The sequence below is a fragment of the Echinococcus granulosus genome, assembly GCF_000524195.1.
Source record: "Echinococcus granulosus chromosome Unknown EG_S00008, whole genome shotgun sequence".
NCBI classification, from domain to species: Eukaryota; Metazoa; Platyhelminthes; class Cestoda; order Cyclophyllidea; family Taeniidae; genus Echinococcus; species Echinococcus granulosus.
In genome coordinates this window covers 229,533-256,247 of record NW_020170388.1, presented here as the reverse complement: position 1 = coordinate 256,247, position 26,715 = coordinate 229,533, and the positions used below count along the sequence as shown (strand labels likewise).

Here is a 26,715-nt window from a genome sequence, read left to right as displayed (position 1 = left end):
ATCGGAAGCATCGGATTGGTTGCCCACTTAGTCAGACGATCAAGGCGGCTTCAAGCGCGTGCATTTAGCACTTCGACAGAGCTAAATGCGCCCACATATTTTGCCGCGCATGGACTTAACCTGATTTTGAGAATGCTTTACACTCTGATTGCCCTTTTGTCCCTGACCTCTACAGCCTGGACCGCATACACGCCTACTCCTGTCTCATCCACCTCAGACGGCCGTCAAGCCAGCTTTAAGGTCATCTATGAGTCTCCTACCTCTGTGTGTTACGCAGAGAATCGGCCCTACCTCTGCACCCCTCCGCTCACTAACATCGCTGAAGGTGTTCCAGTTGTCGCCACGTCCACCTGCGGTCAGGATGGACGCCCTGAGAAGATATGTAGAAGTTGGACCTCCCCAAGTAGTCAACAAAAACGCACCGCCTGCGAGATCTGTGATCCGAGGAAAGTGGCAACTAGCCGGGGCGCAGAACGCCTTACAGATCGTCACATTTCCTCCAATCAGACCTGTTGGGTGTCTGGGCGCGTTCCTTTCGGTGGAACTGTGAATTTGACCCTGTCTTTGGGCAAGCGTTTTGAAATTTTCTACATCTCCCTTCAACCCTGTGGCCCCTTGCCCGACTCCATTGCTCTCTATAAGTCCTCCGATTTTGGTCGAACCTGGAAACCCTGGCAGTACTTCTCAACCGATTGCTACCGTGCATTCGGTCTACCAACTTCCAGCGAGTATAGCGCACAAATCTCATCAGCGAACATCCAAGAGGTACTTTGCGTAGCATTGAAGCCTCCGACAAAGTACAACTCCCAGGGTCAGATGTCAAATGTGATTGCTTTCAGCACAACCATCGGACGATCCACTTTGCAGTCATGGAGTCCGGCTCTTATTGACTGGATGACAATGACAGATCTCCAGATTAGTCTTACACGCTTTCCTTCGAGACGTAAATCTAGTGGAGGAGAGAGGGGTTCTGGCGATCCCACGGTCGTGCTGCATCGACGGGATCGAAGCAGTGGGCAACGCAGAGTTTCACAGAAGACTCCAATCTTTAGACTAGGAGGCAGTGGAAGTAGTGGTAGATTTATCCGCGCTGACGAGGAGAGAATGCAAGCTGACGGAAGTGCGTCAAATAGCTCGACAAGATGGTTCCAAGATAAGAAAAAGAAGGCGAAGGAAGAGGAGACGGAGGGAGAAAAAGGCGAAGAAGAGGATGTCGTTTACTTTGCTTTCTCCGATATCACAGTGGGTGGGAGGTGCAAGTGTAATGGACATGCCAATCGCTGTGTGAGGGATCGAATTGTGGAGAAAAATTCCGCAGGTGAGGAATTGATTTCGTGGGGCCCCCTGCGATGCGACTGTCAACACAACACTGTCGGTGCTGACTGCGAACGCTGCGCTCCCGGCTACCTGGATCGACCCTGGGCCAGGGCCACCAACGAAGACGCCAATGTATGCAAGGGTAGGCATTGTGGTGATAGTTTTCGTGCTTCTTTTTTAATCGGGGCTTTTGTCAACCTTGGGGGCACATGTTTTGTGCTTGGGATTTTATTATTACCAACACGCAACCACAAGACTCAAGCAGTTGTTGCCTTCCAGCTTTGGCGTAAGAGACTTTCTCGTTCCTTCTTTGGACCAGGGGTTTTGTGGAGTTAAAGTACTTTAAAAAATTTTACTTATTTGTTTAAGTTCATCATTTTTCGTTCGGGTCAGTGTGCTGTAATCACTGGAAAAAAAACCCACATTTGAAACGCCTCACTCAGCAGCTCAGTGCGTCAGGAATACTTTAAATGAGCTTACAAAGTGCACGGCAAATTAATAAGTCTCGTCTGATTTACGCCCTACCGAAAGTCAAAATTTGTTCCGTTTGTTAAAATGATTTCGTGCTACTAGTTTATGTGCCATAATGGTCACTTGAGAATAGGCGATCAGCCGAGGTTTCATCAAAGTTGGAGTATTTTAAGGTCGGAGATGATACAATCTATTTTGTGCAAAATAAAACGTTATGATTTTAGGGTTTTAAGAGATTGCATTTTTTACAAATAAAGATGCAAAATTTTCTTGATTTCCCACCACCTAATTTCACCTATACCCATTGTCAAAAAACATTAGAAATTGCGTTCTTCTTGACTGATTACTCGCATCATCACGCCTTACATTGTGGCTTCACACAGATTTTAGCAAATTCTGCAGTTTAGAAAATTAATGACCACATTAGAAGGCTGTAAATGACTTGCCATGTTATGCCTACCAACCAAATCATGCCTCCCTAATCGCTCCTCTCCCAAGCCCTTACACTTTTCAGTTCATTGTATTGACACTGGCTCTAACACGTTGTCTGCAGATGTATAATGCATAAATTCTCCCGCATCAATTCGGTGAGCAAGGTGGGTAACAATTGGTTGGAGATGTCGCCTGATAGACCCTGCGGTCTCGAGTTTCTTTGGGTGGGTGCCAAACCACTGCCTACCTAACCACCAGCAGCAGGAGTGATTAAAAGACCAGGAATGGATGAACGGTATGCATGATACCATCTTGCCCTAGGGATATTCTCCACCCCCGCATTATCGTGCACATGCCAAGGCTCACCTACCTACTCGAAAATTGCTAGATTCTGCCGAGATTTTTCCATGATAATAGTAGTTGCCTAGTTATTATGTTTATAGCCTCGATAAACTCACAACCATACGAGGGTTGTTCCTGCCATCATGGAAATGAAATAAGGGAAGAAGGTCCTATTGAATAGGGAATTTTAGAAGGCAGGATTGTTACCAGAGCAAAAGTAATGAAGATTAATAAAAAGTGGAATATTTGAGCGTAAATATGGCTGTATTTTAACATATCACGCTAGGTGCTAGTAGTGTCTCCCGTTAAAGCCAAAGTGAAATGCTTGCCCCGCAGATTGATAACAGGGGAATTATACTGACTCGAGTTTAAAGGAGACAATTTGGGGCTTACGACAAAATTTGGCCTAAATTTGAATTAATTAAATGATCAAATTCCATATAAGTCGAATTGTCGAATGGCGGAATAAAAATTATTTTGATCAACTCAAAGTAGGCCCTTAAACGATCCGATTTACTGTAATAAAAGTCGTTATTCTTTGTTGACTGGCTTTTGGGCAAAAAAGTGATAGTGAGTGTCATCGCCGTTGCATGAAAACATTACAGAGGGATGACTGGCACACTTGTTGTAGGCCTGACTTCTCCGCTGTGTGGCTATGACCAAGGGGTAGTGAACCCAAGCGGTCAGGCCGTTGCGTGACAAGCTGGAATAACTCTCACACGCTCCAAGCTGCATTTAAGTGAACTTTTTTCCTCCGAATCAATGCATTTTTGTGGCTTATTTATCTCCCTCTCAGGTTTTACAGCTATCATTGCATAAAAAGCATAATCATCCCGGCGAGGTGAATGTTATGTTGCGTGTTTGTGACCATGGTTGGGACAAAAAAATGTTGGTCATTTTTTTGACTTCTTGCCTCTTTTTGCAGCGAGCAAAATAATTCGCCAGGAGATTTGTCATTTTGCAGGTGCATATTATATATTGCGAAATGCAAGTGCGATATTTAGCAGAGAAGATGTTAACATGATCGCGAAGCGATAAGCCCTACATTAATGAAATCGAGGGCTTCGTTTGATCTACTTTTTAGCGCACAGAAGATGGGAGAATGTTTAGAAATTACTTAAATTTAACTCTCATAAGAATTTGCATGTCGATAATAAATTCTGCTCTGATAAAGACTTGAGTGCCGGTACTACTTAAGTGCAATTCAGCATCCCATATGACTAAACTTTTTGCTCACTTCAAATCAACAATCACTTAGCTCTCCTGATTTCAGAGCAACCCTATTTGCAAGTAAAATGCTGCCAATGTATGATTTGCTACCACACTGGCATAATGCTAGTCATAAATTCGTCTACTCCTTTTGCTCCTTCGATGGATATACATATAATTTACAATCGCTCCGTTTCTTAATTAACCCCATCTCCGTAGAGACCTGTGCTACTTTTTAATTAAAAAATTTACAAATAAAATCCAAGCGCATTATTTTTTAGCCACGTAGATGTACTATTAGTTCGAAAAATTGCTAAATTTGTCCACATTCTGGAAAATTGAAATTTGTGGACAGCTGTTTAATGAAGCCGAGTTTTTAAGTAGCAGAGCAACCACCTACAGTAACCGTAGGACGAAATCGCTGGACAAGTCATGAATACGGCTACTGAACAGAGTCATTAGTCAGTACCTAAAGGACATATTTTGGCAACGAAGCCGTTGTGAACAAGTGCAACGATGAGTGTAAACTTCAGCAACAGGATTGCTGTTGATCGTTTTTGCGATCTCGAGTAGCATTATCTGCACTTTCTCTCTCTCGAGGGTGACTGGGGGTAATACCAAGGGTACATGTGTTTCAGTGGGCAAATCCACCCAAATGTGATTGGACATTGGGTGGTTCTTTGAAACGTAATCATGCCATTGCCTTTTTTTGCAGGATAGGACACTGTCAGGAAGATGAATGGCGTACGTGTGCCTGTAGGTTTGGATAACAATCACGTCGTTAGTAGTGCAACCAGGACTTCATCAGTTGCAAATACCTTTTCTCTACTCTATACACGGTGGATCACGAAACTTGCAGCTACTCCTTACACCTTTTAGCCACACGTCTAGTCTACCATCCCCTCCCCTTGGTGGGGCTGCAAGTACTCTGACCACAATGGTAAAGGAATGTCCCTTGCAATTGCTCATTACTTTAATTACTCCTAAAGAAGGGAATTCGAAGTGTGCCATCACTGCCTAATGCCAGTTTGTTCTTCCAAAAAAGTTCGAGAGAGTCAATGTGAAAAGATAAAGTTTATTTATTTTTTGCAAGGTGCGCCGCTACAATGACCTCAATACTCTACTAAAACTTTGGAGTATACCTCATTATCCTTGAAAATATCCATTTTTCTCCAAAAATAATATACAAGACTATCGCTAAACATCCATTCCATACATTCTCGTAGTTGATGCGCTTTAAATGACTCCAAATCAAGAGTTGATAACTTGAAGTGGATTTTATTTTTGCAATTTCCTTTGCAAAAGTTTGCGGTTGTTTATTTTAGTTTTGTGTGCAAAAGCTTTTCGTGATTCCTTTGAAGTTAAGAGAGAAAGGAATTAAGAAAACAACTTGTTCGGCAACTTATCTTTCACTGCTCATATGAAATAAAAAAGGAGTCTAATGAACCAAATCCTAGTCCCCAAAAAACGAAACGATCAAGACCCGCCTTCGCCACTTAAAATACCACTTTTGGAAGGTCGTGGAAAAACTTCTTTTAACTCTCGTTGTTAGCATTTAGCAAGTGTGTTGGTTTATGTTCATCAGTAAAACAACTTGTGGTGGTTGAAACCTCTATCGACATCCAGACTTAATTGAGGTGACACCTTTTTGAGCAAAAGTTGAGGAATTGTCCTAAGCGAAGTAACGTTTAGCCTCTTTAAACGTCAAAGAACAAGAGGTCCGATGTAAAATTTTACACGAAGAATATATGAGTTCTGGGCATGCCAAGTAAGTTGTCCACTGGCATTCCGGTCATTGACAGCTGACCACCACAGATAGGAATGGCGCGGGTCTAAGTTAGCATGCTTGGAAGGTAAGCATGCACTTGATTAAGAGCTAGTGCTAAGGGAAACTGTGAGTAACTGGCAACAAATCGGTACTTCCGTCCCAGAGTTGCAAGGAACGTGGGCTACCTGCTAGAATTTCGGCTTGTTGACTACCTATCTTTAGACCTGTCGCAAAGAAAGCCAGGCTAGTGAAAGAAAAAAACGAACCTCAGGAATTTCATCGGATCCGCGTCCGTTTTTTACCTACCCTACCCTTTGGGCTTCTAAAATCCTTGTGTCTGTGGGTTTGTGTGCGTGTGTACGTCTTTTACCTTGTCAGCGGTCAGTATTTAGAGACAAGTTAGGACTTTTTGTATTGCTACGTTGGAGGGAATGTAAAAAAGCCTACTCCTGTGTATGTGTCTCAATCTAAAGGGCTTTTTGACTTTCTCCAAGTTCCTCTCTCAAATCGTGGCTGGATACCTAAGTCCCTACATGGCTAAGGCGCCAGCTACTACGCTTTTCCATTTCCATGGGCCTATCTACCCATCTAGCCTTATAATTAGGCGTCTCTGTTGACATTTTCACCTATTTTTCGTTCATTTTATCACCTGCATAGTTGTTCATCTGTCCATTCGCCTTTTTATCCATTCATCTATCTATCAGCGCAACCATTTGCTCACATCTCTGCCACCCACCGAACTAAATGCCCATCTACCTGTCTATCTACTTAGCAAGCTATGCACATCCCATCCCTACCTCTCTACCTATTCCCTCATGTACCTAATCTAATCAACCATTAGGTTTGTGAATAAGAATAAACCCCAAATCCAAGACTCTATGCAACTTCTATCCTCAATGATGCAAACCTACACTTTTGCTTTCCATTCTCTGACTTAAATGTTGCCATATTTAACAACCAAAGCATCTTATTTTCTTAGTAGAAATTACCGAGTAAGTTTCAAATGCAAAATCCATTTTGGTGGAGAAACAAAAAAGAAGTGGACAGTATTTTTTAGTTGCGTGACTTCTGATCCGTGAGACGTTGACTCTTTCATCAGCTTACCTGGAAATCCTCTTTTTCCGCCAATATTTGCAAATAGAAAAACGACCGTGTATTTTTCTTCTAATACTACCGCATCTACAGTCTAATGGAACGTACTTTGAGAAATTGTATGCTTTCGACAGCCCCAAGTGCCTCCTCTTGACACCTTCCGTATTTCCAGCGAGAAGAAGAGAAATACTGACTGTCGTGTCAAATGGGCTAGGCTGTCTCCAGCTTCACCTTAGCGGAAGTTGCCAACTGTCAGTCGCAGTGACAGCTGCCATTTTTACGCCTCGTCTTCGGCCAGGGGCCATCACATTTGACCTGCTGCTGGGCTGAATGCGCGCATGCGCTCACCCACGCCACCCACAGTGAGTGTGTCCGGCTTTGACACGCGATGCACACCCTGACCCCCGAGTCAATTTCGCGTCAATTAGCGCGGTTTTTGCCCGCTGACCTTAGCCTGGACACCGCGGATAATAAAAGTATGCGCAGGAAGATGGGATAATCTACTTCACCAGCTAACACCGCCCCAACATGGGCACGTGGAAATGTGCAATTTTATTCATTGTGACACCACAAAAGAAGTTCAACATACCTGATAAGTATGCCTTCTGAAGGGGAGTTTTATTTGCTTATTGAGTTAAAAACAATCAAAAGTTAAAAAGTGGACTTGGCTTTATGAATCAAAGCACAGGGGAGTGGTGGGTGATAAGATAACAGCCATTAAAAACAAATCTATTTTAACTTTAAATCCACTAAGTGACTATTTTAGTATTCACGATCAAGTGGTCACTTGTTGCAATCGTTTTAGTTGTGCATTCATCTATTTATTCACTTATAAATTGTTTTCCTGTGTTGCACTATTTACAGTGGGACTGGGAGACATTCTTGCCTCATTTCAAGCCGAGTTGACAATTTAGCTTAGGTAATTAACCAATGACACGCGCTTCCTGAAGATAAGGCTTCACGAATAATTCGTTGCAAATTTGTTTAAATCACTCAATTGTGCGGTACTTAAAGCAATGAAATGAACTATGGGTTTGGACCTTACTTTAAAAGTCAACGTCTCGTGTGAGTAGTGAATGAATGGAAGAAACATTAAACAAAAAACAAATTTACTTTAAATCCATAAACATAAATGGATATTTTAGGTTTTGCCACCTTTCATCAGGTTCGTTAGTGCATATTTCACCCCTAAAATTTCAAACTGGAGATACGTTAATGTGGAACCAGTGGATTGGTGGTTTGTGAGTGGAGCTCGTCTTTCATTTAATTAATCACTTTTACCCCAATAGTACTGATTAATTAGCAATTTTCTGCTATTACTTTGGTAATTTATTGCGTTATTTATCAGTTTTCATGTGTTCCACTGCTCACAGTGGGACTGGATGACAATCTTGACACCCTTCGGGGCAAAATTGCGATTTAACTGAGTTAATTGACCAATGGCTAGCATTGTCGAAACAGAATGTTTTGTTTACATAACTGTTATGCAGAATCCTTAAAGTAATGAAAGTAAAAAAGCTGTTTAAACTTCAGAAATCTATGCTCCCTATGAGTGGTGAAAGATAGGGGGACATTCAATAAAAGCAGAGTTGTTTTTAGTTTTATGTTCATGGATTAAGTATTTCAATAATTCCTGCTTTTTATTGGATTAGTTAACACCCGTTTTACTCCTGGACTTTCAACCTGAAGATTCATTAATGTAAAACCAATAAATCGATAGTTGGGGTGAGCGGATCTCCGCTGACACTTAATTAATCGATTTCGCGCTGGTATTGTTGATTGTTTGGTCATTTTCTGCCATTTTTTTAACCTTCTATCCGTTTATTTAGTCATTTGTTTATTTTCTTATGTATTACTAATTACTTTGGGACTGGATGACATTCTCACGTCCTTTTAAACCGAATTTTTGACTTAACTGAGGTAATTAACTAATTGCGCACATTTTCAAAAAAAGATCTTTTACAAATGGTTATCTATGAATTTGCTTGGATCACAAAAACGCAAGACGCTGAAAGTAATGAAATGAGCTATAAGTTTGGACTTCACTTCAAAAACCTATGACCCGTGTGAGTGCTGGGTGACACGGAAGACATTTGATAAAAAATAATTCAACTTTATAAGCGTAGATAAAACAATCTGACTACTACTAGTTTTCGTCGTATCTGGTATCACCTGTTCCACCCCCAGACTTTTAACCTGGAGAGGCGTCAATAAATTGACATTTTGTTTGATTGGGGCCCACCTAGTATCTATTTGATCAATTTATTCATTTAATCCACCTATTTATCTATTTACTCCTTTTTTGTTGAGTTTTGTGTTTCACCATTAGCTGTGGAGCTGGAAGATATTAACGACGTCTTTTAAGGCCAAACGGCAATTTAGCTGAGTTTATTAACCAATGGTGCGCACTCTCGGAGCAAAATATTTTACGAATAATTCTTTAAAAAATTTTTGTTAAGTCACTGAAATACACGATGCTTGGAGCGATACAAGAAGCTGTTAGGTTTAATTTTCACTTCAAAATCCATGCAGAGAGGAGGTGGTGAGCAATAGGGGGCATTCAATAAAATCAGATTTACTTTTAAATCAAAAATAAATGAATAAATATTTTTATTGAACAATACCTTTCATATTGTCTGGTAAAAGCGGTTCCACCCCTGGAACCCCCAAACTGGAGAGCCAATGAGTAATTGGTTGGTTGAGTGAATCTCCCTTGATATTTACCTAATTTTACCATAATCACTTGTCACTTTATTCTTATTTATTTACTTCCTTGTGTCTAACCATTCACTGTAGGACTAAATGACATTTCTAAGCCTTTTTAGGCCAAAATTGCTCGTTAATCTACTTAATTAAGCAATCGCTCTATTTTCCCAAATGAAATATGTTTTGAAATAATTTTTATTAATTTATTTGGTTTCTCTTATACATGATGCTCGAACTGACGCAGTGAACTATAAATTCGCGCCTTGAAAGACTGAGGTAAAATAAAATCCTAGATGCATTCCCATGGCAACGGAATTCGTACTTCAGTGGGTAAGCAGTTTTACAAATTTTCCATTTTTTTAAAAACTAGAATTTTTTGAGGAGAAACTTAGTAGAGTGGCGTTAAGTCTGTAAGGCTGTTACGGCCACAGGCCGAATGCAAACACCACGAATAGTGGGGAAGGGACTCTCCTCTCGATAGAGTGGAGAGCAGCCCAGGCTGGTGGAGGGTTCATTGAGCAGCGATAAATCTTCATTATTGCACGAAGAGGAAAACGCCAGACATTGAAAAAAGCAACATCAATAAAGCCAAGTAGATGCATTTTCATACAAATTTTTTATGTAGATTAATGGTAACCAGGTCGACGGCTAACAAGCTCCTCCAGTTTAGGCAGTTTAGTCGTGCTCTTGTTTTTTTTGCCATCCTAAAACGGCTCAACAAAATCCCATTACCGGTTAATAAAAACAATTACCTAGCCTTGATTTTACCAAAAAATGCTATTATTACAGGGGTGTTTTAAACCCCCCGACATACTTCAATTGACAGAAAACCATTCACGTCATCCGGTTCAACCAAAATGGATGAATAGTTTGCATCATAAGGTGTGAAGGGTCGAAATATTAGCACATTTTTAGACTGGAGTTACCTTGAATTGAAGGGCTTCACCTTCGCCTTCCTCGACCTTTTGACCTTTAGAAACTCTTCGCATATTTAGCAGTGATAGACAAGCGTAAAATAACCTTCTATAATCGCTTCTGTGGTGCACAAGCTGGGGAAATTAGTTAACAGTTGAATGATTGATTGAAAAGAGGTTTTTCAGTACTCGAAATAAACTTTTGGTTCTGCGAATCGTTCGTTGGTTTGCACCCAACCAATCAGAAACACTGATAAATTCATTTCAACCAATCACAATTTAAGTAATGCTTACGGTGCCGACTCTAATGAAAATGCTGTTTGAGTTTTTGTCTGTCAAATAAAGACTTTTTATTGTTTGTAAAAGGTGTTTATCCACATTACCCTGCATAGTTGCTTTACTGTGGTTGTTATGTAACTCGTATATCTATTACAGCTGACCCTTGACCTGGCCTTTTTGAACTATCAAAATGAGACTGGCAATTCACCAGAATCTCCTTATTACCGTTAAGTAGATCTTTGCTGCAGCCTTACTTTGTCATTCCTTCAGCCTGTCAGTGCAATAACCACACCAATACGTGTATGTTCGACATCAATCTCTATCGCAAGTCGGGCGGTCGTTCTGGCGGCGTTTGCCTCAGTTGTGCCCACAATACTGAAGGCGTAAACTGTCACGAATGCATCGCTGGTTTTACTCGACACCCTGGGCACTCTATTTTTTCACCCAGTGCATGTCAAGGTCACCATCAGTGTTGTACTTAGTTGTTGTGCTTGGTGTTGTATAATGAGTCTCAGCATGGGTGTCCAAATATTGTATTTCCGTGTTTTCCTCCTCACCCCTTTCCCACACCGTTTATGGAATTTGGATCGGCAACAGCCTGTGAGTGCAACCTGCATTCGAATTCGTGCACCTTCTCGCAGCACCTCTACCTCCTTTCGAAGAAGGTGAGCGGCGGTGTCTGCGAGGACTGCCGGCATCATACAACCGGTGAGAAATGCCATTATTGCACTGAAGGATATTATCGTGACTGGACCAAACCTATCAGTCATCCCAGAGTTTGTCTTAGTAAGTTGTTTTCCCCTATTTGACATTTGGTCGCATCAGACAGGCAGGAAATTTAATCTGTTGAATCAGTAGACTGCGGTTGCAATTATCTCTTTAAGACGGTGTCGGACTATGAATAACTTGTTCTTACTTCAGCAATTTACCCAATACGAGCTTGTGTAATTTATTTCGATCAACCGAGTAATTTTTGAATTTCGCCATCCTTTTAATTAATTACAATTAAAAATTTTCGACTTTCATGACCTAGATTAAGCCGTCTGTTCCAATTTCGAGAAGCAACGTTTACACGTATGATTAGGGCGCATTGTTACTAAATTAAAGAGCAAAAATTGTAGTCTGAATATAAGCTAAGCACTTCAAAGATTCATTCACCAAGGCTCTAATCAGGCCGTCTAGAGCCGACATAGAAGCCTTTTTGCTTTGGCCTATTGTCTACTTTTCCCTTACAGGTTTATCCTGTCACCTGCCCTTACGCTTTGCAGGGCATGATAACTGTCGTGGCTAAATGTTGTCTACTCGTTCCATAGACGCACTCAAAACACAGACGTATGCTCGTTTTTTACTCCTTTCTTCAGAATGTCAATGCCACCCGATTGGCTCGATAGGCAATCGACCGTGTGACCGGAAAACTGGGCAATGTCACTGCAAGCCCGGGGTCACGGGTCAAACTTGCAACCGGTGCTTGGACGGCTACAAGCAGACACGCTCCAAAATCACACCTTGCGTCAAAGGTAAGAAGATTTCACTCCTGAATTAGCCAATAGGCGGGAAGCTCTCCACACTGCTGTGGGTGGCAATTAGGTGAACGAAAACGAGTTGAATCGGCGACACAGATGAAAATGAAATTTTTAGAACTGTGCAAATGTTTTTGTGTTTCTCTTGGGTGTGCTGTCCATGTCCTTGTAACGCCGAATTCGGCCAAATTGTGGCGCACCGGAGGTCGGTCCTCGGTGCCTCCGAAAAATATCGATTTTTGCTGGGGCTAGGCAAACATCCCATGGTGCCCTTCAACCTGCATCGATTTAGAGGAGCTCTTTAATCCTTATTTATTTAATCATTCAATAAACTATGAATTTTACTTAGTCACAGTGCTTTTTAACATAAAAACTTTTCGAATTATCAAATTGTCAATGCGATATGGGCGGTAGAAAAGATAAAATGACCACTTTTAATGAACCTATCATCTTCGGAGGGAGACTTTTGAGTGCCAACCATCCCATAGGGTCCAATAGAAAAATCTACTTTTTATCCTGCGGCTTTAATTCCTCCAAAATGTGTTGTATGCAGAACGTGTTTTATACAAAACAGTTTAGTGTATCGAAAAAGGTACTTCTCAGAGTGCCAAAGACCAGACTGGAATAATTTCGTGCAAAGTTTGAATGGTTTCCTCCTCAGTGACTACAGGAATTGATCGAAGTAGAACCTTCTTAAATGAAAGTATAGTGTCTTGTGAGGAGCCACTCAAGATCGCATGATTATGAGAGGGTAGCAAGCTGCCTAAAGTAGGGAATAACCTGACTCAAATGTCATAGTTAAACTAGCATTTCCACTAAGCTTTGTAGATGGTTTTTTACCTTCTAAGTAGAAATGATAAAAGGAGTTTTGGTTAATTGCACAAGAATTAGGAATGCCATTTTCCTCTTCATAAATGTCTTTAAAAGTAGTCAGCTTTCTGTGAAACCTCGTAAGTTAGTAGTCGTCTCTTCTTGCATCATTTTTCAAGTGTTCCTTTTTGATTGTGGTATGGAAGATAAAACTAATGTTAAACATTTCCTCTCCAAAGAAGTAAAGGTATGGAAAAAAGGGGAAGGGGTGAACTTATTAACTTTTATTCATCTCGCGCCACCCTGTTTTGTCGCTTTCCCTTGCAGCGGTGGAGGCCTTGATTTTCACTGGGTCGGCAACACGATGTAAGTTTTCTCTCTCTTTCGCCCTTTTCTGTGGATGCATGCTAGTGTGAGTGCGTGTGTTTGCTTCTACGGATGATTTATTCGTGCACGGAGCGTCGTCGTTAGCCAATTTTTCCCCACCAGTCTACCCATTATTTTTTCGGTACAACATGTCCCAAAAGGGCCATATGGCTCCAACCTCAGTGAGAACACAAACACCGATGCTAGAAGGACAAGACTAGCCTTGAGTTGACTTATTTACAAAAAAATTATTTAATAATAAGTGAGAGTACTTATATATGAGGATTTACGAAGCGAGGTGAAAGAGTATGTACCGAGCAGTGAGTTACATGTGTCGGGAGTTATCACCCATCACTGTACCATTCATATATTTAAAAGTTGGGTTGTAAAATCCCACAGTCCTACAGCAAAAGCCACGAAATTCCGAATTATCTCGGGTACCGATTTACAAAATTGAGTCCGCAGAGTAAAATACTCTACATTGGTTGTATCAACTAGCAGTTCCAAAGTGTTTTGTGAAATACGACCTCTTAACTCCTCGAAGCACCTCATGATCGTATTTTTTTCAAAGAAGGCCAGGGCAACTTCATGCTCGGATTGTAGAAGTAACTAAGGGACTTTTTTTAGTCCTATGTACACATTATCCGATTTGTCATTTCCATGCAAACAGAAGTGGCAGAAGTTCCTACCAAGGGAAGCTCTAATTTGCTGGGCACAAGAAAGCATTCCGTTATGGTACTTAATGCAGGAGGTTGTAGGAAGAGGCTGTCACGGTGATTAGCGTTTTTTACAGTATGGATGTTTGTAAATGGTAAGAAGTATGGCTAAAAGTGGAGCTCTGAAGGCAGGGTTAAGGGCTTACCATCAACCAGGTATTCACGGTCAAAATCGGACTGGGTTTGAGGACGAATCAAAGGAGTAGTCTGAATGAAGAAGGTCCAAGGCCTGGAAAGGCACATTTTCCGTTAAGTGGGCTGGAAATTTAAACAGTGAAACGAGTCCATAAACTCTGAATGCGCTTGAAGTAGTTATCAAAAGAGGGAGTCAGCTCCTCATTTAGATGAGCAGGTGCTCTTCTAGTGTGCTTGAAGCGCTTCAAAGGGACAAACTTGAAGCATAGCTCAAGGACCTAAATACGCAGTTAACAGGAGAGCGCTGCATTGGTTGATAATTTAGCTAAATCCTTCACTTTTTGAGATTGTTCCCGTCACCTCTCTAGCTCACAGTAGCAACAGTGCCTTGCGTCCTCCTTCTTCACTCTTCTTATCGTCCTGACCCCGTTCCGGACGACTAGAGATGCGTGTGCCTCTTCACATTTAGTCTCATTATCACTACCTTTTAAGGGAGTTATCACTAGTTGGTCGGCCTGCCAGCCGGCTGCTTATATGCCCTTCTCTCGCCCCCTCAGCGTGACTAATAAGCTAGCAAGCAAACGAACTAACTAACCGACTGGGTGACTGCCTTCCTGCCCGCCTGCCTGACTCGGTTCGTTTGCGTTTTTTCCACACAGCCTCAATAACATAAGCAACATCCGAAGCAACGGCAGCAACATTCAAAATGGGCCAGTTAGCGGATATGAGAGAGACCGAGTGAATAAAGCCCAAAGTTCTCACCACTTGACGCAGCAGAACCTCGTGCAGGCTCGGAAGCACGTGCGCACACACCGACAAATCCACACATGCTGATACTGAAACGACCTTGCTTTTGATTCCGTCTGATCTTGCCTGGTGGGTAGACCGCAGAACTTTTGTCCAATCGGTTGCGAAGATATCTAGAGGGCACATGTGTATGGAATTTTGGCATCCCGCATTGTATCAGTATATACAAGGTTTAATGAGAAGTGGGTGGCGAAATTCTCTACAATAGCCCTTTGGTGTAGATCGACTGGTGGTAAGAGTCCGTCCGAAGTCATCAGTGACGGTGTGATGCAATGAAATGGCGCAGCACATTAGAGCGACCTTTGAGGCTATTCCAATCCATGCAGGCTTAGCTCACCTATCCTGTTGCTTTTCAGCATAGATGGAATGGAAGGGTGCATTAAATCTCACCCCCAGATTCAGGTCTCTTTTGGGGTTCATCCACTTCCACCTCACTTATCCTTCAGTAGCTAGGAAAGATGTCTGTTTATACTTTGAACAGCCCGCATAAGTACCCTTTTAAAGTACCGCTAATGAGGTACATTAATTCCTCATTCTTCGAATCAAACTCCTCCGATGGTTAGCCTTCCAGGAGGTAAAGCAAATCCATTAATGCGAAACGGTTCCAGATTTTTCGCAAATTAAACCTTCTTGGATGGTTCCCGAGCAGGTCACAACTGATTGCGTTTACTTCGTCACCTATTCACAAGTTCAGCGCTTTAGGCGCTATAAATCCGCTTCGGAAAAATCTAAAGAACATCATGTAGAATGCTAGAAAAAATGTCAAACTGTAAATTTGGTATTTTGGGCAAGAAAATAACAAGGGAGGATTTAAACGAGTCTCCCGACTCTTGTTTAAATGTGCTAAGGCTTAGTTACCGGATTCAGGTAATATGGGAATAGACCGTGACACATTACATATATTCCTTTGTTTCAAGGTCGACGATCACAACCACAATTGAGTTGGGCGGCTTTAGAGGGAAATGAGCAAAACAAAGAAGCGTAAATAAATTTATCTTTTCTATCTTATTATAGCGTCGTCGCATCCAGCAATCGTTAAGGAGGCAGTCGGAGGTGAGTTAATCGGCACTTTTTTGGTTTGCTATTATCGATAAGTCAGGTGTAATTTAGAGCTGTGATTCTGGACTGAGGGATTTTGTAAAATTTGCCCCAAAGCACAATTAATGAGTCACTAGCGCTAACGCTTGTGCATCATTCATTCACCGAGGGGACGGGGGGGCGGTGGGCAAAGGAAGCACAAATTACAGACCTCTGAAAAATCCTCTTATAATTCTTTTTTGCAAAACTGTCGGTTTTCGTGTCAAAAGTGGAATGTGATATTTATCCACCGATTCGTTGTGACACACTGCAAGCCTAATCCGCTCTGTGTAGGGGTTAGAAGACCGGCAGTCATCATTACCGCGGCCAGCTGCATCTTGGGTAATAGGGTAATTTGTGTATCCACCTAAAATGAAATTTACTAGCAGAAAATAAAATTCATTTCAATTATAACAGCAATTGAATGGTTTGTGAGAGTTTCTAAAACAACGGACTTCACTCTGCGCAGTTATCGCTATATCCTGTAGTAACAACAACAGCAAGAAGGAGAGGGATGAGAGCCACTCTGGCAAGAACGAATAAATTCCCAGATAAAATGCCAGCACCGCTGCTTCTGTAAATAACGATTTGGGTTTTTTTAGCAATTAAAACACTGAGGTTAAATAGCAGATTTTTTTGATGATAAAAGTGAGTCATTTTCGGAGGCAATCGGTCTGTCAACAACTTCGAATATCTGTGGAACACTGTTCTAGAATGAAAAAATGAAATGGTTGATCTATTGTTGTAACAAAACAATAGCTAATTCTTTCTCTTACTTTACAATAAATGGAAAACCTGGCCAGGAAAAATTCAATTATGGCTGGAATGCAATGTTATAATGCCAAGACCCGGTAGTTTCTGCTTGATTATACCACGCGAATCGTTTAATATCTCCTTAAATAAGCAGAATTAATGAATAATTCTATTTTAAAAACTTATGGCGCAATTTTTGAAACTCTTTTTTGGTAAGATAATGTCCCCTTGAACTAACGCAGCAAGAACCAGTGTCATCCCCTGGAAAAAAAACAAAGTATAGACGATTAGGAAACAGGCTGTGGAAACAGCCACCGCGTGGAACAGCCGTTGGCCTGACTCAACGCATGGCCCTCACACCCATAAAGCAGTCATTTTCAACAATTTATTTGTGATTTGCTGACAGGACAATAAATAATCCAAGAGAAGGATGTTAGCCACACACCGCCGCTCCACAATTTGGCGCAAATTAAATATGGAGCAGCAAAAACTTGGCAGAAAAAAATCCCTCCCGGGATCTTCTGTTTATAACACCTTGGATTAGTTCGATTCGTTTCTACGACGATGTACCTCCCATCACTAAGCTGATTCTCTGTAATGTACTCCCAGCTTCATATCCATGAAAAGCAATGAGAAATTTTCTCTCTCACAAAACCAAATAAGAGGTCTGAGTGGCATGGAATGCCATGAGTTATCGCGTAAATTTTTCAGTTCTTCTTGATCAAATACCTTTTTCACAATGATCCTGTGAAGTGTTTGGAGAAGACTTCAAAGAATGGAAGTGTCTGTGTGTTTGCATTGTTGCATCAATCGGGCTGATGTGGAGGCAAGGAAAAAAGGAATTTCTTGCGTAAGAGATGGACCGAAATCCGGATCTGTCAACAGGCGCGTTCGCTTGATATCTGGCCACTTCACCTCCAGCTAGCACCCTGTATCTGAGGTATAAACATGCGCAAATTCCTGGTCCATACAAGCTTGCAAATGGGAACGCCTTCGACAAGGCTATGACGCGAAGCGACCATTTCTTGGACACAGATTTTGTAGTATTGCCTACTGTTTAGGCGATGAAATTGGAAAAGTAGGAAGAAGGAACGGTAGTTTGGAGCATTCCATGATATCCTTTTGTAGTGTCCATCATTTGCATTTGCTGATATCATTGTGGACATCTCAAAACCCTAAGATGACGTCGAGTTTTCTCTTGAGATTAAATTTAGTTAGTGGCAATTTCAAGGATTAAAGCCTCCAAACTCTTATTAACTAGTGCAAATTAAGTATGGGTGGCTTCGTCTCGAAGTTAGCTCAAGTTTTACTTCTCAGTATGCGTTCAAAACTTGAACGATTCCTTTTGTTTAAGGCTGGGACTGTCAAATTATCATCTCAGTGACTAAAAACTAATAAGTACATTTCAACCCTTTTTTTAAGGGTTTGGAATTTTTCGCAAAATTCTCCCTTGCCTATAGGTTTTCTTAAAATATTCTGTGAGGATAACATAATTCTTACCTGATCAGATAATTGACGCATTCCTTTTTTTGGAAAAAGTGGCCTATGAAATCCAATCCAAATGGTACTGATTTGAATAAATTTATCCATTTTAACATAAATAGTGTGCAATTAGCATAGAGAGAACAAGTTAACCCCCAAAACTTTTGTTTTACTTCACCGATGGACCTAACCAAATGGTTTGGCCAGATGCGTGCTCCTGATTAAACGTAGACCGAACAAAAACGAATTATTTGGTAAAAAGTAACTATGCCATATATTTTCCGGACCAGCAGCAATTCATCCACTCGACTAGGTAGCAGGTAGCCGCTTTATGAGTATGCAAGAGTGCTGTAAGAATTGTGGCTTCAATGAGTTTGGTGGCATGCTTGTTCCGTTTTTATTGACCTAGGGAGTTATCTCCTTTTCGCAGATGAAAAAAGCTCTGGAAAACTTAGATTATGTACTTTTTCCTAACCTCCGTGCATCTGATTGTTTGTGCCTATCAGAATATTCGACTGCTATCTGCCCTACTTCTCCATTCAGGCGTCATCTATCCTTAAATTTCCCATTTTTTGCAATGAAATCAAAAGAATTACTTGTTTTATGTAGTGGACTGCAATAACTGCCTGCTGCCTTAACGTTTTTTGCTCTTTCTGCCGACACAGTGCGCATCCTAAGCAATATCTGCACAACGTCTGCACTTCAAAGTTACAAATGACTAGGCTTCTGTTTGAGAACCCCTGGGCTAATTATTCTTCTGATTAGAAAGACATGTCTTTCCAAGGAGGGAGGGAAAAACCTACATCGGAACTGAATTATCCGCTTTTTGCCAGCGTTTTTCGTGTTCGCGTGGTGGTTTTCAAAGCGCACACGACAAGGAGGGAGAATGAGGGAGGCGTCGTCTTGCTGCAAGAATATGCATCAGGATGTCTGGCCGGAGGTGTGAAAATCACGCCTGTCGTCATCAATTACCGCGGTGTCGCGGGGCTACCGATATGCGCCTCCTCTTAGCCCCCCGTACACCACACACACACGCACTCAGGCAGCACGAAGGGAAGTGTTTACTTGGTGTATAAATTAACCTAAACGCTCACGCAACCACACACATGGGCATGGCCGGGGCGATACACTCATGGATGTTCTGCGGTAGGGTTACAGTGGGCCTTTATAGGTTGCTGTGCTATAAAACTCTCCTCTGCCCTCCCACTGTCTTGGTTTCGTCCGAAACGGGGGAGGTAGTGGGGGATATTGAAGGGCTGTGAAAAGGCACAGAAGTTGGGGAAATTTAGACTGCCGCCATTTGAACACCACTTCTTAGCCTGGCACAGCAGCAGCAGCGGTGGCGATGATGGTGGTTAGATCTGAGGACGCATTCAAAGACCCAGAAGCGAATTAGGCTATTTGATTTGTAGAACATTGCTTGACAGCATAAGTTCTTTCCTTTTCAATGACTTAGTTTTTTTAAGATCGGCGAGCATCACAAAGATGGCCAGATACTTTAGATACAGTGGAGACCCTTCATGCCTCCGGGTGTTTTAAATGGAAGTATTTGGATGGATAGACGAGCATTGAAGGGTCTTCAGAAATCTCATCGTCTCTCCATCGACGTTCTAAATAATTCATTTAGCAAGATTTCCCTACCTCCATGATACTGCAATTACCTCAAAGTGAGAAAAGTCATTTTCTTTAAATAAACCCTAGGAAGGGGATTCGAGGATGTTTCTGGGCAATTTTTAGACGTCCACAACTGTTCTGAAACAGGTTAACTTAAGCAGGAATTCTTTATAACGCTGTTGAAGCATTCCATAGGCATAGGAAACGAAACGAAGGTTTTCGACAGGTAGGAATCAATGCGTTCCCTTCAGTTTATGAAATCGTCAATGTCTGCAGAAATTGGAGGCATTTAAGAAGATTCTGAATTTTTGATAGATTGGAAATTGCTTCTGGGATTGCTTTTATGCATGAACCATTAAGTGGCAACGTTTCAGCTTCCTCTAATTGAACTGATCCCTTTTTTCCCCTTTAAATTTTTATTTTTACTAACAGGCAAGAACTTTTACTAAAATATCAAAACACTAGTGATTAAAATAGAAGATGGGTTTTCGACATATGCCGCAAAAAAACCTTGAAGCAGAAAATGCTGCCCTATCTTCTGGATGGAGGAACGCTGGTAGATCCTTACACGGTGTCTGTTGTGAACCGCAGCCACATCGCCGAAGGTTGTTGAGGCGTTGACAACGTCTGCCAGACGGAAGTTTGGTGTCCACTTCTGTGGGCATTACTTATGGGAGGTTTGTAAACTATCTCAAAGCGAGAGAGAGGGAACATCATCTTGGCGTTTGTGCATTTCCTTTGAAAATGCAACTGCATTAGTCAGCCCAAAGTAAAAACTTCAAGTCTTGGGTACCTACAATATTTCAGACTTCTAACCATTCTACCAAGTGAATAGGCATTTCAAAAGGATGTAGTTCTCCAGCATCTTGATTGGATTGGATTGGTAAATCGTCGCCAACCCCTTTGAGTACCCTATTTTTAGATCGCAAAGTAATATCATAAAATTGTCTTTTCCTTCTCTCACTTCTTCCTCTTCTCATGTTACAGATGAATCCTGTCCACCCTGTGAGAAGAACAACAAACGATTTCGATTTAAGAAGTTCTGTCGACGGCAAGCAGGTAGAGTGGGGAACAAAGCAAATCGGTTATTTCGCTTACATTTGTCACCATGATCCCCTTCCATTTGAGTCCCGCTAACTTGTCTCTACAAGGCATCATAATCTGAGAGAACTGCATCAAGTAACTGCCTCTAATCATCACAATTGGAAGCACACTTAAAAGTTCCCCAGTTTATATGGCACAACGCCCAAAACCATACCAAAAGTGGGGGTATCGCCTCAGGTGAAGCCCGATATTGCCCACTTTATTCCGCCTGGTTAGATTTTTTGACCTGCCTAATTGCAAACACATGTTGTACGGCTTACATTCTCTTGCCACCGCACAAACCTACCATTTAAATGGTGACAAATGCTAAAGAAAAATGCAAAAAAATGGGAATTCTGACTTAGGGAAGGTGTTATTTAAAAGTCAACTTGATTCTTGATATTAGAGGATCACGTTTAACAGATCTGAAGCCATCGCTTTTAGCAACTAGACAGTAAAACTACCTTTATGTGAATGTGTTAGTATTGAAATTCAATTAAAATTGGAAATTTTATGAAATTCTGCAACAAGTGCTGATAAGGTGATAGCTTTAACAGGTGGTGTTCGTCCTCCAGTGTGTTGACACCTTCAACAGCAGCGTCACCCACATGTCTAATGTCTGCTCTCAACCCGCTTAGGATGACAGTTTGTGCCAAGTCACGTAGCAGGCAGATTATTTAACTTTAAAATATTAGAGTAGGTGGCGAATGTCATTTTTCTGGGCTTTGCGTGGTAAAACCATAAATAAACCGTATCTGTTTTTGTCTGTGGTGGCTGATTTCACATTGGAACCCTGGTACTGAGCATTCAGAATTCATTACAATCAATTTTTTACCAAGAGTTTGTTCAGGCGATTCTCTTTAAGTTTGTTAAGGTGTTTTGAACTTTGTTAGCTATATTTTGTAAAACAAAACAATCCATCGTCTATAGTGTGGATTTAAAACTTACTCAACTGGCTTTGAATACGTCTTTTGAGCTATCCTCTCGGTGGTTTTTGGATGATCAAAGTAATTGACAATCCTTCCAATCCCCTTTTTTTAGTTTTCCGTGGAACAGTGATCTCGCAGGTGATAAGAGGTGAATTGGTACGACTTGGTGTGCGGGTGCATGACGTTTGGCGCAATAAGGGGAGCATAGCCCAGCGCTACCTTCCATCTCACGTGCGGCGAAATCAGGCCCCGGTTATCCCTCTCTGGGTGCCTCTCACACACCAGTTGAAGGCCCCACACTCCACCTGTGTGTGCCCTCGCTTCAACACTGACCAGGCCTACCTGTTCATTTCACAGGCATATGAGGCAAGTTGTGTGTCTACTGACAAGCTATAAGTAGGAGTGTATTGTTTCACTTCCTTGTGGTACAGATCATGGATGTGCTTAAATTTGTTGTGAAATGTGGCAAATTCTTCGTGATTGTCAAGATTTTACAGGCATATCGACCCTCTGCTATTTGAATCTTTGCTAATTACGCTCCCAAAACCAACTAATTGTTTAGGCAACTCAACTTGAGGTGCTGTGAGACACACCCCTTTAGAAGCAACTTTTCATAAGCGTACATAAAAATCGAAAGCTTGGTAAAGTGGGTGGCATAGACAAGTATCAGCGCTATCTATATTAGGACTAAACCGTGGAAGATCACAAGAGTTAGCACGTGTAAGCATAAAATTTTTAAATACGCCCCCTCCAAGTACAACCAATCTTAACATTCTCTATGTTTGATCTTTTTGCGACTGCCATAATACAGGGAAAATGGTGAGGTAATAAATGCTTTTAATGGCAGGAATATTGATGGTAAAGATCTTAATTGCATTTACGACCATCATGTTCTTCGGCAGGCAATCCGCTATTTAAAAAGATCCATTAGGGAAGTGATGCCATAGGCAAGATGACGTTTAGGAGTAAGCTCATGTTTTATTGCATACTAGTCGACTTTAACAGCAACGTAATTAAGAAACACCCTGTCTGCAGCTCATTATCAAGCGTCACTTCTTCTGATTCAACCTTTTAAACTGCTCCTCATATAAGATGTCGACTCGTTCAAAGTGGATCTGTCCCCCAAGTTGGGACAGTCAATATGATGCGAGTTCATTAATTCAGACACTTATATAATATGCCTTCTAAGATATTCTGCCGAAGAATTTTTATCAGCGAAGTCGAAAAATGATGCCTTTTTAGAAGTGATTGACCAGCATTGTCACCAGGGTACCGTCAGAGGGGCTTTCGAAGATGGTGTAAAGCATTTAAATCTCTTGGAACATACCCAACCTACAGTTAGCTCATAAAATTACAAAATTTAAGCAGTTGTTAATTTACTGTAATACTAATGGGCTATTAATTTTCTTGCGCAATCTTTTGAAATTTGGTTTTAAGATGCTCACCTAAATGACCTTGAATTCCAAAGTCATGGAAGTGTGTGTCTACTTAAAAATTCAGTAGTAAGTCAAGACAGAAAATATCTGTTATGTATTTTCTACTTTTTACTGGTTTAATCTATTTGGTTGTGGTAATTTGAATTAAAGTGCCATAAATGTGCAAAAAATAGCACAGCATCTCTTCCCTTAAAATCAACTTACCCGGAGATAGGCGTTTTATCACCTTTTCAATTGACCGCCTCTCAATAGGATTAGTGATTTCAAATGGAAGGGCTACATGGTTGGTTCCCCTTTACAGCAACAGTACTGATCACTGAATACCCCATTTTGGAATTATACAGTCGTCGTGATGGTGACAAAGATTGGCACTCTATTCTCTTCCCCCTGAACCGGCATTATGGATTATGGTTTCAGCATCCATTATCACCACCTGCAAATGCGGATCTCCCATACGTCTGGGCTGACAAAGCCGGAAAAATAGGTCGGTTTATTACAAATGTAGGCACAAAGATGTACAATACCTCAGTAGAGACATCCAAGATGCATTTGGCACTCCACGGTGCCATTTCCACTCATAAGAAGGACAACAAAGTTGCGCCTTCACTTCTTATTTCCTGTAGATATACAAAATGCTGCCTGATGTAACCTTTAAAGGCCTTTTAATTGGCGTACAACATTTGAAGTGAAGGTCTATGCATCGCCGCGAACGCCGGCTGGAACTATTTCCTGACAAGTGATTAAGGTCGACAATAAAGAGCACTTTTCCCGTTAAAAATCCACCTTTTCATTTTTAAAAGACCGATTTTGTCGGTAAAATGGAATGGATTTGCAGAGAGGCAGATGTTTTCTCTCAGAGGTAGTTGAACTTGGTACTTCCATTTGCATGTGAAATACATCTAGAGAAAATGCACTTTCACCTCCTTTTCACTCTTTTTTGCATGGGAAAGACATAAAAGACGCATTGCAGAGCAGTCGTTTATGAATGCTTGAAGCTCTTGAGTGATGAGGAAAACGACATTATTATTTTTTATCGACAATCTGCCCCAAGAAATGCCTTCTTCCTTTTTTCCTTTTCTGCGAATGAGATGACAATGGGTTTATTTTAACCACCAAAGTTTTAAAAAGTGTATGAAGGTGTAATGTTAATCATTCGTTTAACACTTTTTAAAGTGGGCCGCTCTTCTAAAAACATAACGAATCATGGGTTTTAGAGAACGTTCATCTAGTCTTCGTCGTGACCTTTCAAAATCCCGGCGAATTGACATTCTGACAGATCTAAAGTTGGCGCTCATGCTACAAGATATCGCGAGAAGCGGAATATTGCAGAAGTGAACTGAAATGAAAACTAAAAAACTATCGTGCCAAAGTATGTGGTTAATCATTTGCAACGCTACTGAAATAGACTTCCGCATTTCAGTAGTAGACTAACGTATTATGCTCTGAAGCAAATCAATCAAATTAAGTGCTTTAAAATGAAGAAAATTGCTTAGAATCTGTTTTTCATGATGTTTAACCAAAACATTGTTTATTTGCTTAATGTGTTTTAATACAGTACACAAAAATTCCTACTGACAATTGTTTACAAGCTGTCAGTCACTTTGCACTAATTCGAATCAAAAAGGCGGATTTTTCATTCATTAATGGCATTCAGAGTGCCATGAATTCAATAAAGGCCTTGTAGAAACTGCCTCAAAATAGGGGCTATTCTACCATGCCTATCTCCTAATGCCAAATGCAGCATACGAATCTGGTGGTAGTTTGAACGGCGGCATACACGAGGACTGTAACACTGGCTGGTGTGAGCTGGCCTCCACGCTACCCTCTTACAGGATGACTCTAAAGGATTTAAGTCGTCAAATATATAATTTAACCTTTTTCTCGCAGTTCTGCCATCATTTTGAGCACTGACCCTAACGTTCGCCAGGGTCACGTAAGGCATTCGCGTGCAACACAAACCAGGTGGAAGGAAAGGAAAATTAGGCAGTAATTTCACACCACACTAAGGAGATTTTCAAGTGTGATGATATTACTGATTGTAAAATTTGCAAAGTTTCTTCACGAGTTTCGTCGCAAATACTAGCGGATTTAGGTATCCACAAACGAGGCGTCGATCCCCATTTGTAACGAAATCTGAATGCATCTATGGTGGCAAATCGCTTATTTATCTCAACACCACTTTAGATACCCTATCACGAGAGCAGTGAGCTTTTGCTGGAGCAAAAAAGCACAATATTACCCTGGGTGGAGAGTTGGCGACGACGTCTGATGCGTTTTGCGGTGCGTCAGGAGCGGGGTCGTTGCGACGGTCAGACGGAGAGCGCTTTTCCAAAAGTGCGTATCAATTCGCCGCCACGTAGAAACCTTCTGCATCCTCACAACCCTCTGGCGATGACTTCCAGTCAATCACAACCGTTGCCACAGCCACAGCCCCGCACGCCCCGCCATTACTACCCGTCACAGTCGCGATTCTCCCGTATAAACGCTGCGCCAGCCTGGAACCAATACCACTACCGATCCATGCGTCATGTTGAGGACAATCCTTCTGTTGCCCATGTTCCACCACCATCACTTCCGTCGTCATAATTCGACTCTTCCCTCCTTCCGACACGTGTCATTGTTGTTGCTGCCGCTGCTGTTGTGCTAATTCACTGATGACAACAAACAATTGCATTTGCGTGTTGTGACCTTGATTTTTCCTCCTCCCCCCCTCCCCCTCCTTCCCGTTCGCTTTAATCGTCCAGACAACTGCACACAGACGCACAAAAAGATGTGCTCAAAATAGTCATGATTTGGAGCCTGAATAGCAGAAATAATGGCAATAACAGTGTCCATCTGTCCATTCTAGTTTCTCCCTCTCCTTCCCCCAAGTCGACCCATCTACCCATCATCTCGATTACCCATTCCCATTCACTGTCTTCACATTGATACATAAAAACAGCCATACATTACATACATGAATTCAGAAACCTAGGATGTTTGGTATTATTTAGCAATCGCCTCCTATTTGCCCCATCAAGGGAGTAAGGGTGTGCACCCTACCCCGAGGGTAACAAGGCAGATGGAGATAAAGTAGTGGCAGTAACGTAAGTAATAAACAAAATGGTGGTAGCTGAGAACTACAAGCCAACGCATTACCAAGAAGAGGGTTCCAGCACTTGATGTCCTTGACGGTTTTCACAACTACGTCTCTGTTCGGAGGAAGTGGATGCAAACCCAATACGAGAATGTCCATTCTCATTAAGGTCACTAGACGATTGTGGAGATTTATTCGCCATGCTTTGCTGAAGACGGAATTATTATATACAATGGGGACATTCCGCTTCCAAATAATTGAATCTTGTCTAAAGTGGCCCCCTGACAAAATGTGCTACATTCAACCTTCTCTTTCATTCGCATTAGCTTTTCCACCGCTTTGTGGCCTCTCTGGATAATTCTCAACCTTTAACAACACGTC

The 26,715-nt window shown here is 41.5% G+C and overlaps 1 protein-coding gene across 1 annotated transcript; it reads left to right on the top strand. All coding sequences in view use genetic code 11, as the record gives it.

Annotated features, from left to right (window-relative positions):
- Positions 1 to 132: 132 nt before the first annotated feature.
- EGR_01930 (Netrin-A) lies at positions 133 to 25,844 on the top strand (the record flags this gene model as incomplete). Its single annotated transcript, XM_024491179.1, has 9 exons — positions 133 to 1,603; positions 10,801 to 10,989; positions 11,128 to 11,238; positions 11,892 to 12,047; positions 13,188 to 13,226; positions 15,899 to 15,937; positions 20,798 to 20,869; positions 21,935 to 22,197; positions 25,443 to 25,844. The coding sequence occupies 9 exons, from the start codon at positions 133 to 135 to the stop codon at positions 25,842 to 25,844; spliced, it is 2,742 nt and encodes a 913-aa protein (XP_024354322.1).
- Between the last annotated feature and the right edge of the window lie 871 nt (positions 25,845 to 26,715).